Raw genomic sequence first — 18,364 nt, 5'->3', positions numbered from 1 at the left:
GAAATGAATTCTCAGAACGTCACGTTGCAAAAACCCCTCTCTTTTATTAATACCCTATTTCACATCACATTTATGTTAATAAGAATAAATATTTTTGCATAAATACATGATTTTTTTTTTCCTACAATGAGAATACATTATAATCTTGAGAAGCTTCTTATTTCTGGAAACATTAAAGGAATGTGACAACTTTGAAGTAAAGTATTGGTATGGATACTTTTGAGGTACTTCAATTCCATATAGAATCATAGAATAGTTCGGGTTGGAAAGGACCTCAAGATCATCCAGTTCCAATTCCACTGCCATGGGCACGGACACCTCACACTAATCCATGCCACCCAAGGCTCTGTCCAACCTGGCCTTGAACACTGCCAAGGATGGAGCATTCACAACCTCCCTGGGCAGCCCACTCTATAGAAGTGTGTTGCTCAGAACCTTCCAAAGAGGCAATGAAATTGGAAAACCTTCCTGGAAACACAGTAATTTAGCAAAGTATTTCTAATTTGTTTTCCAGTATTGGTTTACTTGCACCCATTTCCCAGTGCTGGGGAGATACAACCACCATGGGACTATTTAACATTTGATTGCTTGTTTGCTCCTTGAGGATTCATGTACCTGCCAGTGCTAGTCTAGACCATCTTGGCAGCTCTATGAGGAAAAAGGCAGGACTCTCATAGAAATTAATTTACTTTTGTGCAGCAAGACACTTATCAGAACTGACAAGCGTGCAGTACAAGACTGCTCATGTTCCACACTATATATATTTTCCTACTGAAAAGTGGCTGGAACATTAATGAGATATTAAAGTTGTTAACTATGGGTGTGAGCCCACAGTGCTTTCATGCAGGAGTAGCCCTCACTTGAGCAGCCAGATTTGATGAACCAAATAAGGTTGCTTCACTAGGACTGAATGCCATGCAAGTAAAAACTCCCTTTAAATTATTGTGTCCTTGAGATTGTGATTCACATGGGTAAAAGGGGTTTGCAAGATTTTGCCTTAATTTTATTGCCAAAAATGTTCAGTGGTTTAGGTATTTTTTCCTGTTAGAGACTTATTACAGAGTTTCAAAGGGAACCACCTATGAATGTGCTTTCTTCTCACTTTTAAATTGGAGAGCAGAGAATCATAGAAAAGACCTTTAAGATCAAGTCCAACTGTGAACGCAGCACTGCCAAGTCCACCATGTTCCTAAGTGCTACATCTACATGTCCTTTAAATATCACCAGGGATGGTGACTCTACCACTTCCCTGGGCAGCCTGTTCCAATGTCTGACAACCCTCCTGTTGAAGACATTTTTCCCAGTAACCAATCTAAATATTCCAACTTGAGGGGATTTCATCTTGTCCTATGGCTTGTTACCTGGGAGAACCAACTGACCCTCACCTCACTGCAACCTCCTTTCAGGTAGTTATAGAGAGCGATAAGGTCCCTCCCTCAGCCTTCTCCAGATAAACACTCTCAGTTCTGCCTCACACTTCTGCTCCAGGCCCTTCACCAGCTCCACTGCCCTTCTCTGGCCCTGCTCCAGCACCTCAATGTTTCTCTTGTAGTAAGGGGCCCAAAACTGAACACAGGATTCAAGGTGCAGCCTCACTAGTGCCGTGTACAGGGGGATGATCACTGCCCTAATCCTTCAGAGCATATAGCTACAAATCCTAAAATGGATGCTTTAACACTTGAACAGTTTTCTAAATTAAAAATAATGAATTCCTGGCTGGCATCCTACACTAGCTCACTCACAACATAGATTTTGTTACCCCAGTGCCCCTGATAGTGATTGTAGATGCACAGTAGTCATAAGTTAGAAAACATCCTTATGTTGATGACTGAGCCACTGAAAATGAGTTTTTTCATGACTAATTTATTTTAGAAAGGGACACAATGTTATTTATGTCATCAAATGACTTAAAGAAAGAATGAAAATGACATAGGACATTTACAAACTCATTATGGTAATGCAAATCTTAAATAACAGTTCTGCAAGTTCCACTGTTTCGTAAGATAATAAAGTTCATAACCACCTCTTAATCATTTCTCTCCTCCTTTTCCATGAAATTCCTCATATAGAGATGCAGTACTAAACCATTAAGATGCAGTGCAATTTATATTATTTTACAGAGAACCAGATTTGCTTAATTTATGCCTTTTATCTTTGTAAGAGAACTAGAAATTTATACCCTTTATCACTGCAACAGAACTAGATGTACTGGATTCTTAAGCCATTAAACCAGCCTCTAGAGCTCTTCCTCTAAAATAGATCGGTCATTAAAAAGACTTACCTTTCTTACAAAAAAAAATGAGTCTCCATTTTTGTAATAATCTGATTTTTATTCCTGCCACAAACTAGAAATTCTAATCAATCACAGCCTGCAACATAGGAACTCTGAGAAATGATGTCTCTGCTATCATATGCAATATTCAGTTCCAAACACTTATTAGCTGGAGAATGCAGAGTGATCTGAATGTGTGTAGTTAACACATCTGGCAATTTCTATAGCTTCTGGTTCCTCCCCCATTCCCTCAAATGGCAAACCAAGACATGATCAAACATGTAAAACATACAGTACCCTGAACACATTCAGCCCAAGGAAAAAGGCACAGTGGGAAATTACCTTAAATTCAGTTTCAATGTTGGCTAGTCTGGCCAATTCATTGCTTAGCTCTAAAGCAGTAAGGACAGGGTCTTCACTGGAAAGAGACAAATAAGCAGCACTGGCTAATCCTTTGTAGGCATTCATTCTTGATCGAGAGTGACTAAAGGAATCTTTCCTCTGCTTCTCAATACATTCATTGCACTTGCAAAAATAGTCATGTGGCCTTTCAATCCGCGCACCTTTTAGAAGTAAGATGTGAACTATTTCATACTCCTGGCAGTGGGCAGCAAGTATGATAGGGGTAATGTCATGGGAAAACCGAGTTCCATCTTCATCATAAGCATAAAAATCGTCATCTCTCAGCTCCTGCTCAAGGGGGCTGAGTGTGAGGCGCTGTCCTTGGGCAAAGGCTGGATGGTTCAATATCGCTTCTACAATGCGCACGTATCCTTTGCTGATGGCTAGCAAAAGCGCATCTCCAACCCGAGCAAGGTTCTCCTTTTTGAGGAGGAGCTCTGTCACTTCCAGATGCTCATTGCCTACAGCTAACTGAAGGGCGTTCTGTCCCATATAATCGACGCAATTGAAGTTCAAGGTTTTGGATTCCTCCAGCATTTTTCGCACAACAGGAATGTTGCCATATTCTGCAGAATCGAGAAAGCGTTCCTCCTCTGCAGTCAGGCTGGTGCCTTTCTCATTGAACATGTAGGCTGGGCCCCGGATGGCCTGCCTCCGGCCCTTCTCCCGAAGGGTTGTGTGCCTGCGATGCATGTTTTTATAGTTGCTGTTTCTCAACCTGCAGAAAACCAGAAAGGAAGGCTGGTTATATTCCTGGAGAGTCATAATCTCACATAACCTGAAATAAGGTTAGAAATGGCTCATTATGATCAGCTCTTGATGGCTTTTTATGATGTTGGCCAGTAGTTTAAAATCATATAGGAGACATATACCCTATGTACCCATATATATAGGAATGAAGATTAGGTTTTTGAACAACAGACAAGTTCTGACTTGTACACCCTTCTGGATTTCAACAAGAATACACAGTACATTCTTAACTTCAGAAACAGCCCTCCCCAAAAGTGTGAACACATTGTTTTCCATTTTTATTGTTTAGAACTTTATTATACAGTAATTAGGAGTGATACCCAAACACGATATTTCTCCCATTTACTCTTCTTGAATTCCATCCTTGAGGGCATGAGCCCTAAAGAAAATTAGCAGGACTCCCGGTGTCAACAGACCTTGCATCAGGCCAATAAACAATGTTCCATAAACTTAAAAAGTGTGCTTCTAATTTTAAACACACGGCAACAAGGATAAATATATCACACATTCTGCTGAGATTCAGCTGGTGCAAGCAAACCACCTATTCATTCACTGCTTTTTTCATGTTGTGTTATACCATTTTTCTGTTTCCTGATCTAGAGCAGTTTAATGAATGACTAATTTTCTCACTGAAATACAGTTGACAGTTTCTCTAAATGCAAGTATCCAAATCCAGGGGCCAGTCTTGAAAACCATAGGAATAACTCCTGATTTAGTGTCACATCATTCTTCAGTAAGCATCTTTCAGAGAGCAACTGCAGAAAGACAGGAACACAGGTTTATGGTCTCAAACAGAGGGCAGTTTTCCTACTGATGAAGTGACTGAAATGCCTTCACTTGGAGTTGGTGACAAACTAATCTTATTCTGCCTTCTCTGGAATCCCCAGAGAAAACTATGCTATATACCACCAGGCTTGAAGAGGAGTTTACGAAATTACCCAAAATCCTAAATCTATCTGTGTTTTTAAAACGTTCACACTTTGCATTCAGGGCCATCTTGATGTTGCTCTTTTTAAATCTTATTGCAGTAACCTCAACAAAATCCTAGTCCCTCTTTTAGAGCCTAAGCACATGGAGTTAATCACCATCCTAAACCCACAGAATGGGCAGTCTGAGTAAAGAGGTGAAAACAACACCTCTTTCACAAAACCCATTTGCACTCAGTTCAACAACAAGTCCTAAATCACTTGGGTAACATTTTCAGGAGCCTCTAAGCTGCAATGGGCAGATGTAACAAGCAGGTGTTAATGCTCAGCGGGGTGGCAAAGGTTCACCTTTCCATGCTCCATCTGTTCTCCAAGGCAGTTTTGACCTTCAGTCAATGAAAAGTTCATGTTGCTCTGAAAAAATACTACTGGAGTTTGAAAGTGTTGTTGTGAATGACGAGATGGAAAGATGCCAGTGGATTTCAATAGTATGTAAGAAAACAGTAATGGAATCAAGCAAAACCCCAGGAAAACAAACGGTATCAGAAACCCAGGCTACCTAAAAAGTGCCAGGACACACAAAATCTCAAGGTGGTGGTTCTTACGGAGCTAAGACTTATTCATGCCTCTATTATTTTAATTCATCACTTTTTTTTTTTACAGATTAGGGCAGAAAGCAAATATTGAAGAAATTCAAACAAATGTTACAGCACTTTTTTAGCAGCTACTTTAAAATGTAAAAACATCCTAAGAGAGAAATTCTGTGACCATACAAGGTTGAAAGAAAGGTTCATTATTATGAACCTCTTCCCCAAAGCTTTGATGCGTCAGTATAACAACTTAATAAAAGCTGGAAGAAACTGAACATATTATCCCATGCTCCACTGAGAGATAAAGTGTTGTATGGATGTTCAAACTAATCCCTTCTGGTGTGGTTGGAAGTTGAAGAAATTCAGAGATGAGGGACACAAGAATAATGAAGGCGAAATGGTTAAATCAATTAATTCCCAAGACTGCATGAAGTGTTCCATAAGACAAAACAATAACAGCTAAAAAATCATAGCATTAATGTATCTGACAGTGACCAGGAGACAGCAGGAAAGCAACAAAATTCCAGGGATAACGTTGGGGCCCCTTAGAAATCAATAGTATAAGTTTCATTAATTTCAGTAGAGTCCAGATTTTGCAAGCATGTATTCACATATATGAACCTACACATCCTCTTTCATGTCCCCAGCAATTAGTTTTCATCTCAGAAGCAGTCCCGGTGAAGCCAAAAGGACTAAGATGTGCTTAAAGTGAAGTATTTAACCATATGAAAAAGTGCTTATCTATCATTTAAGTTTTAAACCTCCTCTGAACTCTGAGTTCCAGTAAGGACTCTACATAGAAACAAACACTTCTAAACTGTGACTTTGTTAAATGGGGACTAATAGCACCAAAAAGCACTTCACACATATGCAGTCTTGGGATTTCCTTGATGATAAATGAAGCCTCTTAAAATGTTCAGCAACTCCAAAGAATGAGCTGGTGATGGCTTAAATAACCGTTGTTACAAGTGGAAACCAATCCCACCTTCTGTAGCTACTCAGGATGACCTGTGAGTATGGCAGGATTGCACACATCGAAATATCTTAGGGCAGTTAATTACAATAGCTGTGTCAAGCTGGAGGAATTCCACTGGGCTTTGCTGGTGTTCAGAAGCCATGAATAGTATGATATTTGGCAACCTTATATTTGTTGTTATATTTAATGGTCATTACTGGAAGCACCTCCAAAAGATGGACAATTTCCAGCAGTGAGGAACCTATTACATATTTTGCCTGATGCCCAAGTATAATTCTTGATACTTTGTTATTTTAGAAAAAGCTTTATCTCTTTTACCTCTAAAAGAGAACCCAAGTAGGTGGGACAAGTAACCTTATACTCACACCCAAAGTAAACATAAACCTACATAAAATATTACCATTGTCACAGATATAAGGCTTTTGCTTGAGAAAGGAGGCTTTATTTTGGCCTAGAGCTAATTCACACCTGCTTGTTGTATATGTAATAACATGCCAAAAAATAAAGACCTTTGTTTCACTTTCTTCAGTTCAGAGAGAACACTGCTTTCACACACAGTTTCTAACAACAGAAACTGCATCGGAAAAAGAGGTAACAGTAAAGCACACCTGCCCTCACAAAGGATATTATTATACAACGTTTATCTTGCAATAAATGTTCCACAGGGATGTCCCTACAGCACAGAGTTGTTCTCCACTGCCTGCAGGTAAGGACATAAGCACCATAACTCAGATGAATTATGACCCCGAATCTTGCTCATGGGCAGAGAAGATCAATATCTCAACTATCACACTTCATTATCTTTATAGAGAACAAGAGATGAATAAAAAATTATACTTTTAACTTTGAATAATTTCACGAGAAATGATCAGCTATCAACTCCTGTGCTAAAAGAAAGTTGTAATTATGTTTGACCTGAGCACTGAATCATGATAGAGACGTGGTAGTGCAAAGAGTAATATACTCAACAGCTGAAGATCTTGGAGACTGAACCCTACTGTAATGCCATGACTGTACTCGGCACCTTTTTCTATTCTGCTCTTCAGTTATGCGCAGGCAGGTTTAGAATTAATCATATTTACTGAGCATGTGTAATGTGCCCTCTTAAAATGAGGTAATTGCAACTTGATTGTATATATCCTACCATTTTTATTTAAAGGTACTCAGCATTGAAATGACTGAATTTGCATATTTCCTTGAGACAGCTACTGATCAAACTCATCACACACTGCAATTAAATATTGTGTTTGTCTAGGAAAGAATGCCGACGTATGCAGTGTTGTTGCAGACAAAATGGTCTGGGAAAAGAAAGCCAAGAATATCAGGGCCTAAGTACTGCTTTCAGCAACGTGCATCACGCTTGACACAGCTGATGGAGCCATAAGATGCCTGGAGCATTTTGCTGTGGGGAGTGGAGAAGAATAGCAGTTAGAATCATAGAATCACAGAATAGTTAGGGTTGGAAAGGACCTTAAGATCATCATGTTCCAACCCCCCTGCTGTGGGCAGGGACACCTTACACTAAATCATATCACCCAAGGCCACGTCCAACCTGGTCTTGAACACTGCCAGGGATGGAGCATTCACAACCTCCCTGGGCAACCCATTCCAGTGCCTCACCACCCTAACAGGAAAGAATTTCCTTCTTATATCCAATCTAAACTTCCCCTGTTTAAGTTTTACCCGTTACCCCTTGTCCTGTCACTACAGTCCCTAATGAAGAGTCCCTCTCCAGTTTCTGAAAGGCGGTTTAGCTCTTACAAATCTTCCTCTGGGAGCATCTCAGTTTCTAATTAAAGTGGCTAAGAGTAGGTCCTTGCAACCTGTGCTGACAGTACTAGGCGCCAAGACACTCACCATCTGAAAAGGGAACATGGCATCACATGAGGTTTGTTCCTAATGTGGAAGCTGAAACTCACCTGTCTTGCAACAACACTCACTTAACTGTTCTGAGTGCCAGATGTGTAGGACAAGGCTGGGCTGCTCCATATGGAAGTTACCCTAGAAAATGCTCATTCTCCTTGCTCTTCCTTTCCACAGGGCTTCAGATTATGCCACACAGGACCTTCTGCTGCCTCTCTAGTCCTACACAAGAACCTATGCAGGAGTAGGGCTAAGACCTAGAGCTAAGGCTTGAAGAAAATGTTCAAAGGCCTAAGTGCTTTAAAAGGCTACATATGAGTTTTTACACATGGCTTTGAAACAGAACTTTAAAAGCATGTAGGACAGGCTGAATAGTCTCTGCTTGAGTTTTTTAACATCTGAAGTCTGAATTAGTTTTGAAATCAATGGGTATTAGGTACTTTACTTGTCTTAAAGCTGAAAAATTGAGCACAGCATTTACAAAGGCAGCTTTGGGAACTTATGGTCTCTGACTACACTCTGGGTCTGCTTTCAGTCAGTGGAGAGAGGTTGGCAAGAGTTTTCCTGTGCCCTTTCAATGGCCCCTTTGTCCTGAAACTACAGAAGAAACTTTGGATATGTAACCGTTACTATGCCCCTCGTTGGGTGAAGCAACCATCAGAGTCGGCTTTGATGAGACATTGACTCTGTCTTGTTGAAAAGGAAACCTAAGTTTCTGAACGCCGTTTTGAAAGCATTACCCTTGGTTCCTGCAGCACCTCAGAAGCTGCCAGATTGACACTTCACTTATTATTTTTCTTTCTACTTACATCAATATTTCTAAAAAGAATCAGGGCACAGAAAGGCTGCAGACTCCCTGAGGCCCCTTTGGAATTGACACAGCTCTTATACATCAAATGGACCATTTCCCTCTATTCACCCTTGCTACCCTACATTCAATAGGTGTTCCAAATACTGAATAGTTGTATATTACACCAGAGGTCTCTGAAACTCTTTTTTTTTCTCTAATGTCTTAAATAACCTAAATGTTACCTGAAGTCAAGATGCTATCCTTAAAACCAAAAGTTTTAAGTACTCTCATTCACATATTGCTTACTGTGTATGTATACAGATGCAGTATCTCTTGCTGATTAACAGCAACTTTTATTTTTTAATGCATTTAAATACTTAACTGCCATTTTATTTGATCTTGGGATGTCTAAATTCATTAATTCAGTACTATTAGCAGCATGGGCATTCTGCTACATGAAAAGTTGCATACATATCTAGGGACAGTTAATAGATTCTTTTAGCTCTGTTCAGGCAGATGCTCATTCACTTGCAGAGTAGTCCTACAAAGCAGTTTCAGGAAATAATATCCCGTTCCCACCATTCCCACTGCTCACATAGGTAAAGGAAAATGATATTTCAAGGTCAAACTTTTAGAAGAGGCTTCCCTCTTTGTGGAAGTACAGGTGCAGGCAGCAGAAGTACAACTTTCCAAAGCCCTTTAAGAAATGGCAGCACAAGGTACATTCAGGAAGACAAGTGAGGCCTCTCATGTGATTAAAGGATGCTGATGAATGACACACACTGCCACTCCCATCGTCTTCTTGTCACGAAGCATAAGTTCTGAGGGCAATAACCTAGAAACACTGAGGACAGACCACCAAATCTTTACCAGCATCTAAATTTTCATGTCCTCCCTGATCTCGGTTAGAAAGCAGGCAGCTCTGCCTCGTGGTTTGAAAAAAGGAAATGGAACTTGGCTTTCTACCAGCTCTTTTTTTCAGACAAACCCATCCACAGCTTCCCAGTGGTCTCGCTCTCTCCCTTCCTATAAACTAAGCATCAGCATTTTATTTCTCGTTCCAAAGCAATGTCATGCACCAATACAAGACTTTCACAGCAGGAGAGACTGAAAAATAATCACCTTGGTTGTTGAATTCAATTTCTTCTTGTGTTATAAGTAATGGGTTTTTTAATTGCTTCCTTCCTTCCTTGCTTCCCCTTGCTATACCATTGTGGAGATGACTGATTATTACAACAGTATAATAAAACACATGTGAGACAGATATACCAAAGACTATTTTTACATTCTCTCCCATCGTCCATTCATTAATATGTCTGGCCACCAAATGAATTGCCACAACATTAATGAGTCTTCCGTCTTTTGGTTTTAATCTGGTTTTGGGAACTAGGAATAATTCACCTTCACTGCTGAAGCATTTCAGAACTCAGGCTCAGATTATACCAAGAACACAACAGAGGAATACCTGTTCATTCATAAAATTTTACTATAGATGAAAGCAATGAAAAATATTTCTAATTGTGCAAGCAGGGGGCACTGTAACGCTGATTTTCAACAAACAGTTCTATTGAAAAGAGAATAAAAAGCTCTGAAAAGAACTGGTAATCTCGGTTTGGGCTGGATTTCATTTCTCCCTGCACCCTTTTCATTGCTCACTTCATAGTTATTTCAAGACAAGAAAAAACGTGGAGAGAAGGACTCCTGACGACTGTTAGACCCAGCAAGCTGCAACAGGCATGATACAGTGTCCTGTATTTATACCTCTCATTTTATCTCATTTCACCTTGGACACACTGTTTTCAGGAACAATAAAAATCCCTAAACCTTTAAGCATTCACCCAGATACAAGAGAAGACAACAGCGTGACTCCAAACCATGCGGCTGCTAACAAACAAGCCCTTCAAGGTACACTGAGAGCGAGCATGCTTGCACAAATTCCAAGGGTCGAAAGCCAAACCAATTTCACACGCAGCCACCCGCTTCACTCCCACCAGCCCATACCGAAGCTTGTAGGAGTCCGAGTCACACCGAGACACCTCTAACCCCAACGAAACTTCTCAGTGCATAACTAGGGAGTGGCATTAGAGCCAGGGCACTTCTCGGAGGACCTGATGGAAGACCCGGCTCTGAAAGAGGCAGAGCCCCGCGGCTGCCCGGCGGTCTTACATGTGCGCATCGGGGCCGGGTCCGCTTCACTCCAAGGGCGCGGGCTCTCCGCGGGCGCGGACCCCTATGGCGCTGGCGCTGTCCCCGGTGCTGAAGCGCCGCTCCGCGCGGCCGAGGCGGTGTTTCATCCTTATCCCCTGGGCGCCGCTGGGGCAGAGCTCCGCTGGAGCGCTCGGGATTCGCTTCCTGGATTAAGAGCCTGATGCGGGGTTGGCATGTGAGTTGCGTTGTCCTCCCGTCTTCCCTTCCCCTCTTCCTACTCCGCTGTCCTCCTGTAGGCGTGGAATTGAAGGGGTTCGCCCCCTTCTCTGCCGAAGGTGGGCGAGTGCCCTTGCTCCCTCCCAGGGGCTGCCCCAGAGCAGGAGCGGCTACAGAGAGCCTTCCTGGAGAGGGCAGGGCTGCCCGCAGGCTGCCTACTGGGGAGGGGGGCTCCGTCGGGGGCTCTCCCCCTCACGCGTCGCACGCCTGCCTCCTCCGGCTGTGCCGCCCCTCCGCTGGGAATGGTTATTGTCTCTTCTCCCTCTCTGCCGTGCCCAGGTTGAGATCTGCCTTACCTAGGAGAGCTTGTCCCTTCGAGGGTGGCCGAAGAGGGGTCTGTACGTGTGTGCGGTGGGAGTGGAGGGAGGGGGAATGAAACCAACACGCGAAATAATCAGCCCGTGCAATCAGTCCCGCTCCCTTGCTCGGCAGAGGAACGCAGCCGGAACAACTTCAAACTGCACCCGGGAGCGCCGGTGCACCCTCCTGCACTCTATCCCGTGCTATAAGAGCAGGTATTCTTCCCAGGACCTCTCCCTGGAGCCCCCGAGATGCTCCCACCGCCTCCCACACAGCTTCAGCCACACAGGGCTCCCCAAGCCCATGACCTTCCCTGTCCTTCCCTATCCGTGCACCCGCATCCCATCCGCTCCTCTTTACCTGGCCGCGAGGATCCCCACCTCACCCCACTGCAATTACAAACACCGCCAGCCCGCCTCACCTGGCGTGTCTCCGGGAGTTTAAGCCTGGAGGAAACCTTGCGCTTGGAGAGGTGACGGTGGGAGGCAGTGCAGGGCTCTATGAGCAGCACACGCGAGAGGATGGCAGGATGTTGATTTGCCCCCAAGTTCTCCCTCTCCCACTCCGTCACAGCAGCGGGTGAAACGAGGGCACGGATCAAGAGGCGATTTTGCATCAACTTACAGTCCCGAATCAGTAATCAACTCAGCTGAGGATGTTAATTGAAGGAAGAACATGAGGGAAATGATGGACACAGGCACTGACCATTTTAGCAGAGACCACTAAGGTCTTGGTGGGGTTTCTGTAGCAGCACTACAAGAGCATCCCAGACCATACCTTTCAGAAATACATAAAGACAGCTGGTGTAGGGCTTCCCTCCCCCCCCATCTCCAGGCAGATAAGTTGTCTTCACGAGCCTGAACTGTACTCACAATTGTGAGCTCTTGCATTAGAAGTATTCATTTATGTTTCCTTTCTAAGGCTTGGGAATACTTTTTAATTGGGTAGTTGGGAAGTGGAGATCCGACAAAACCGGTATTTTTTCATTGATTTTGTTCATAGTATTGCCAGGTTATCTGAAAAATATTCCTTTTGGGGTTGAACATGTGAGTGATTTGACTAAACATAGGTAGTCTTTCACCCCCATGTATCATGAAAAATTCAGGTATGGAATCCATGTACTGTTGCTACTCCATGTGTCTGTACAGCTGCAGTGACAACACCTTCTGATCCTTCTTAGTTCTAACTCCACTGGAAAATATCCACCACTTATATTTCCATACACATCTTTCATTCTAAAGAAAAATGCTGAAGCCCCAGCAATGTCTAGCACTCAGAGCTATCAGAACCTGCTTAATAATCTTAATAATCAACAGCCTACCCACTCCATAAATCTGCAGCTAATAAAATACTGACAGCACTCATAACTGCAATTGAGCATGTCAGATTAACACATGTGAAGAGCAAAAGGGAGGGGGAAAAGGGACTGAGGAAGTCCACAGCCAGTTATTATCAAAGCACATTAAAAATATCCAACGTACTGTTGTAGGTTTCTGGTAAGGCACATCTCAGAATTAGTGGAAACAGCTACAGAACCAAGAAATCTTACACCTGGCACACTTAAAAGGCATTTATCACAAGGTTCTGAACTTCTACAAGTTGCCTTTCATCTTGATTAGCTTTGCATTTTGCTATTGCAAGAGTTTCACATGAAAAGACTCTGCTGAGGAATCTATTTCTAATATTATACAACCCCCTTCTGACTGAAGTCTTATTGACTAAAAGATTACAGAAAACTTAGTGGTTTTTTTTTTTCCTGCACATCGTCAACTATCTGCATTATTGCACCTTCTACCAAAAATGTTCTTATTTAACTGGGGCAAGAACAGCCCTGGTATGAAAGTACGAAGTTATTTACTTCATCTCACCTGTATCTTTAAAACTAGACAAAACACATAGTAAATGTTACATCTGACCAAAACCAAGCAAGCATGAATTTTTTCTGACAGAACAATTCCTCTGCATAGAAACAATTAGGCAGTTTTAGAAGTCATGGAATTGTAGAGTCATGTCGTGACACTGAATGAATGAAACATGGAGACTTCAAATTCCAGTCAAGGTTTGAAGTTTCGAAAGCCTCCGAGTTCTTATGAGCTCAATATTCTTTAGCCTCAAATATTATTGTATCCACAGAGACATTGCAGAAAGAGAATTGGATGAGAAGGCTTTAAAATGAATGTAAAGTTCTACTTTTGCTAGCTCAGGTCTGATGTCTCAGAGAGTTACCCATATGCCACCAAAAATATTGAAGATAGATGTTAGTATATAAGCCTGTCTTGCATAATCTTTAAAAATTCAAGAAGATAATTAAAACACATACAGTATGTATTTCTAATTCTTTCTGGAATGGTCCCCACCTGAACCAACTTAGACCAGGGACCAAAGGCAAAATATTGCATTGCATCTTTATGTTACTTTGACTATCTCATGAATTTCCCATTCTCTAGAGCTATTGGTTGCAATGACTGCCAGCTTACAGGAATATCTATGAATAGCAACCCCATTTACTGCACAATTTCATCTAATATCCTTCCATAGGAAAAAAAAAAGGTAAAATAATTACTAAAGTGTCCTCCTATTAGAAAACATACTAAGCAGAATACATTTTTGATTGCTCACTCTCTGTCTCACTGTGAACCATTAACTTTGAGATGGTTTTATTCACTCCAGTGACACTTTTTGCTCTTTTAACTACTTCTTTTACTGACCTAACTACTTCAGGATAACTTTACTAAGACTGGCAGCAGTCTACCCCAAACAAAAATAGATTTGATCATAAATAAGTGATATCCCTCAGGTAAGAGAAGCAGCAGGGGTACAGAAGTGATGGGTTGATTTAAGATACCATCAGCAATAGGACTGGTCTGACAAGCGCCTATTTCTTTTAACCCATTTTATTTCAAGAACAATTTATATGATAATCAGATCTGTGCGATTTTTTGCCATTAAAAATAAATGATCCTTACATGTCAAAAAAGAACTCTTCTATTAATAAATTGGACAGTTAACATTTGAATCAGAAGAAACTCTGGAATACAAATAAATGTGTTTAATTTCTTATTCCCATTATAAAGTTATAAATATGGAAAAAAAATACAAGTTAAAAAGCTAGGGAAATTTTAACTGGAAAAGTAGAAATTCTGTTTCTTTCATTTAATAAACATAACCTGTGCCCTACCTTATATTACAGACTCATTTCCTTCTAAAAAGCTGTAACTAGGTCATGTCAAGGTCATATCACAGTGATATTCCTATACATATCTTGGTAGATATGGCTGCAGAGAGCACTGTACTTCCATTTTTTGATGTTCATTTTAACAGCAGCGAGTGCCCTTTATTCTCTGTTAACCATTACCAGGTGACTATTCTTTGCTGCTTATAGAAGTGCATGTGCATGTGTTTGAGGTTTTGCTGCTGTTTCCCACCCAACGGTTGATGCTGAACCTCTGCAGACCCCAGACATTACAACACCTTTTCCTTCATTTTCTTTTCATACAACAGCAGCTGGAGAGATGGCCTTGCACCTTTGGTAAAGATTTCTGAACAGAAGTCCGTGCAAGGCTACATGCTTACCAATACCTTAGCAACCCTTACCCTTTCTCTTCTCCTCCAGTTTTATTGCTTCTTCCCAAACTTTACCAAAGCTTTCTAGAGCCTTCCCAATTTTCTTTATCCTATTTCTATTTCTTTAAGTGTTTGATATATTTTTCCTTATCTTTTCTGCATGTACACCATTGTTTCCTTTCCCCTGAGGGTGCAGGTTAGGGAGGAGTTGCCAGATGGCCACTCTTACACTTGGGCATATACTCATTTAGCCTTGAACTCTTCTCATTTCCCTTCGGAATGCCTTCCCTCTGCTGTCTTTTCTAATCAGATTTTATGCAACACTTCCTGCATGCTTCCCAAATCCATTTGCTTACAAACCCCATGGCCATTTTTCCCCATGATACTTCCTCTCTCTGGATCCCACTCTAATTGCATTTAAAGTCAGAGCAGATACCTTACCCTCACAACACAGTTCAAGCTTAACATTTCTACTGATGTGTCCTGAATTACTATATCTCAAATATTACTCCCTCCAGAAGTATCATATAACAGGACAAACCTGGAAGGATTTAGTCAAGTGAAGTTTTTCCTGAGGAAGGAAGATAAAGAAACTGAGGAGCTATAGTGTAATATCTGTCTCCAATATAAAAAAGTGAGGTTTTATTTTGTGTCCAGATACAGTTAATTCTGTGTTTCATCAGTTTGTTTATCTCCCTGATCTTATTTTTTTTTAATACTGCTCAGTTCATTTTGTTGTTCCTCTGTTCACACTACTGCAAATTGGCAGAATTTCAAGGAAAAAGGATTTTATCCTAATTTCTAAGAACTTTTACATCTGTTAAAGCCAAATCTTCCTTTATGCTGTGAAATGAAGTAACCACCTATGGGAAGAGAAATTCACAAGGTACAAAATTGCAGACAATTGTGTGATTACTATAGAGAGAACTCAGAGTAAACATGTGATTTTCCCATAGTTTAATTTCCTTACAAGTATTCCCATGGACAAGATTATCGATAAGACTCTTCTCTAAAACATTGTACATACAGGAAAATCAACAAAGACTTATTACTACTTGATTTTCATGAGAATCAATGCACTTGATGAACAACTGAAAGCAAACCCCTGAAAAAGAAGGTTTTTTTTTGCTGTTGTTTGGTGTAAAAAACATATCTATATTTTGAATATTTGAGAGGGGGAGAACATCATAAAATAAAACTAGATATTCCATGTAAGAATCAGAACATAATGGAAAATTCTCTTTTCAGAGATTGCTTTCCTGCAAAACTAAAATAGAGAATTACAAACTGATTTTTTCATGCCATTAGTAGTAGGTCAGAAGAGATATTTTTGCTCCTATGATAGTAAGATACTTTATACCTACTTTCACTATCTGCTTCTCGAGTGTAATCTGTAAATATGACACCATTTAAAAGTCAAAAAATGCAAAATATCGATGTTATAATATGTTTTAAAGATAAGTATTAAAGAGATGGCCACTCACTGGAAAATGTGATGTCAACACTGTTTTCAGTTCTGATTCATATTATGAGCACAAAGACATCCTTTGACTTTTTTGTCCCCAAGAAATATGTGCTGGCCTTAGACCTTTCAAAAGACAGTGGTTTTGATGCATTCTTAGGGGATGAATACAGTCCAGTCCCTCTTAGTAGCTCTGAACTCCCACAGGGATCATCAGCAATGACAAAAAGCAAGAGGACACAAGTCCTCCTATGGTCAGCGTGGTCCTGATGACCCTTTTCTGCAGAGACAAGATCCCAAGAACCCAGGTGCAGCTACACTTCTCAACTTCTCTCTTTCACAGGGGAAATTAGGTAACACTTTTGGATAACTTTTAAATCTCTTTGAGTGTTTCAAGAAGACAAGAAGCAGAAGCAAGATTAACTGTGTTTGTCTAAAAGAAGATATTCCACCTAAAGGTTTATGCACTGGAAACCATACGCGGTGTGGGACATACGATGATATGCTTCGTTCAATCTTACCCTAATGCTGAAGGACACTAGATAATATCCCAGGGTACAAAACAAAAAAGCTTTGCTCTTGAAATCAGGGTTTCCATTCAGTTTTCACTTCAGTACTTGCAAACACAGAGAGTTCAGACTGTGCTGGTGACGCCTAAGCTGGTACACTTTAGCACCAGCACTTTTGTAGTTGAACTTTTGTAGTTAGCAGCCTGTCTGTCCTAAAATATCCTGCTATGTGTCCTGGGCATGAAAGACATCTGGAAATATTGCTCTGAATCTGACTTGGCTTTGCCCTTTCTTCCTCTCTGGAGAATTATTGTAAGGAGTGTTATCACTGGACCAAGCTTGTCTAAAGCGCATCCTCTTATGGATGCTGATGTGATGCCAGTGCTCTCTGAGTTATCAGCTAAAGCAAGCTAGCTGAAGGTGAACTTTCCACCAGTACTTAAACTTTTAATCTCAAAACACCTCCCATAAAATAAATCAGAAATAGCCATTTAAGGTATTTCAGAAACAAGAAAGTTGTTAGAAACTTTGCCAGGACTGTCACTAACCAGTTAAAAGCAGTTAATCTTGTAAACACCACAGTGTGATCAGCAGTATTAGAGAGCAAGGGCCAAAAAAGGCCAAAAAATAGCCTTTTTTGGCTTTGAGAGTGGTGAGGATGAAGGATCAGCTCATTCACACATCAATCCCTCTATCTGAAGGAAACAAGTCCCAAAATAACTAACAGTTTCATACAGGAGTCTACAGTCCTCCTCAGCAGCCTCTAGAGTGAACAGAAGGATGTAAAAGGATTCAGATCTTGGGTAGGCAGACTCACCACTGAAAGCAGATGACAGAAAGATTTATTAAGTGCACCAAATTTAGCATGGAGAAATCCCATGCATTTTCCAAAGTATTTGACATAGTGGAGCTACTCACTGATAGAACAAAAGGGAAAATGAGCAAAGACGCCAGCTCAGTTCACAGAACCACTGGTACATTCCTTGTCCACAGTATGTTGAAGGAAGTCAACAAGCTCCAGGCACTGTATTTATTTGATTTTTCCCCTCTCTCTTTGATCTTCCATCCCAAATACTTTCATCTTTAATTTTCATTCCTTAAAATAAAATCTACAAAAGAAGGGATATTCCATATAACACTGAGTCACTGGAACAGGTTGCCCAAAGAAGCAGTTAATGCTCCATCCCTGGCAGTGTTCAAGGCCAGGTTGGACAGAGCCTTAGGTGACATGGTTTAGTGTGAGGCATCCCTGCCCATGTCAAAGGGTTTGGAACTAAATGATCTTGAGGTCCTTTCCAACCCTAACTGTTCTATGAGTCTACGTTCAGCATGCAGCTTGGACCTGTGGATCTCTCACCTTACTTTCCATTTTCAGTAGAGAAAAGATTTAGGAAGAAAATATAAAGCAACACAGCCCTTCTGGTGAGACTCTGCCAATGTCCTTCCACACTGGCATTATCAAGTTCACATGTGAATGCTGTGAGAACAGGAGGCAAGAAAAGCATTGTTTTGCCTCCATTAACATCATCAGCTTCC

General features: G+C 41.1%; 1 protein-coding gene across 1 annotated transcript in view; it reads right to left on the bottom strand.

Moving 5' to 3' along the window:
- Positions 1-11,967, bottom strand: part of TRPC7 (transient receptor potential cation channel subfamily C member 7) — a 77,794-nt gene extending 65,827 nt beyond the window's left edge. Inside the window, exons 1-3 of the mRNA XM_062638045.1 lie at positions 11,715-11,967; positions 10,736-11,007; positions 2,615-3,392 (exon numbers count right to left, since the gene is read on the bottom strand). Coding sequence (XP_062494029.1) covers positions 2,615-3,392; positions 10,736-10,737 — 780 coding nt within the window. The 5' untranslated portion in view covers positions 10,738-11,007; positions 11,715-11,967. The remainder of the gene's footprint in view (positions 1-2,614; positions 3,393-10,735; positions 11,008-11,714) is intronic.
- Positions 11,968-18,364: the final 6,397 nt, after the last annotated feature.

The sequence above is a fragment of the Pezoporus occidentalis genome, unplaced genomic scaffold (assembly GCF_034315485.1).
Source record: "Pezoporus occidentalis ecotype Australia unplaced genomic scaffold, CSIRO_AGI_Poc_V1 ctg55, whole genome shotgun sequence".
Lineage (NCBI taxonomy): Eukaryota > Metazoa > Chordata > Aves > Psittaciformes > Psittacidae > Pezoporus > Pezoporus occidentalis.
The sequence above is the reverse complement of the archived record's forward strand: the minus strand, read 5'-3'. Positions and strand labels throughout refer to the sequence as shown.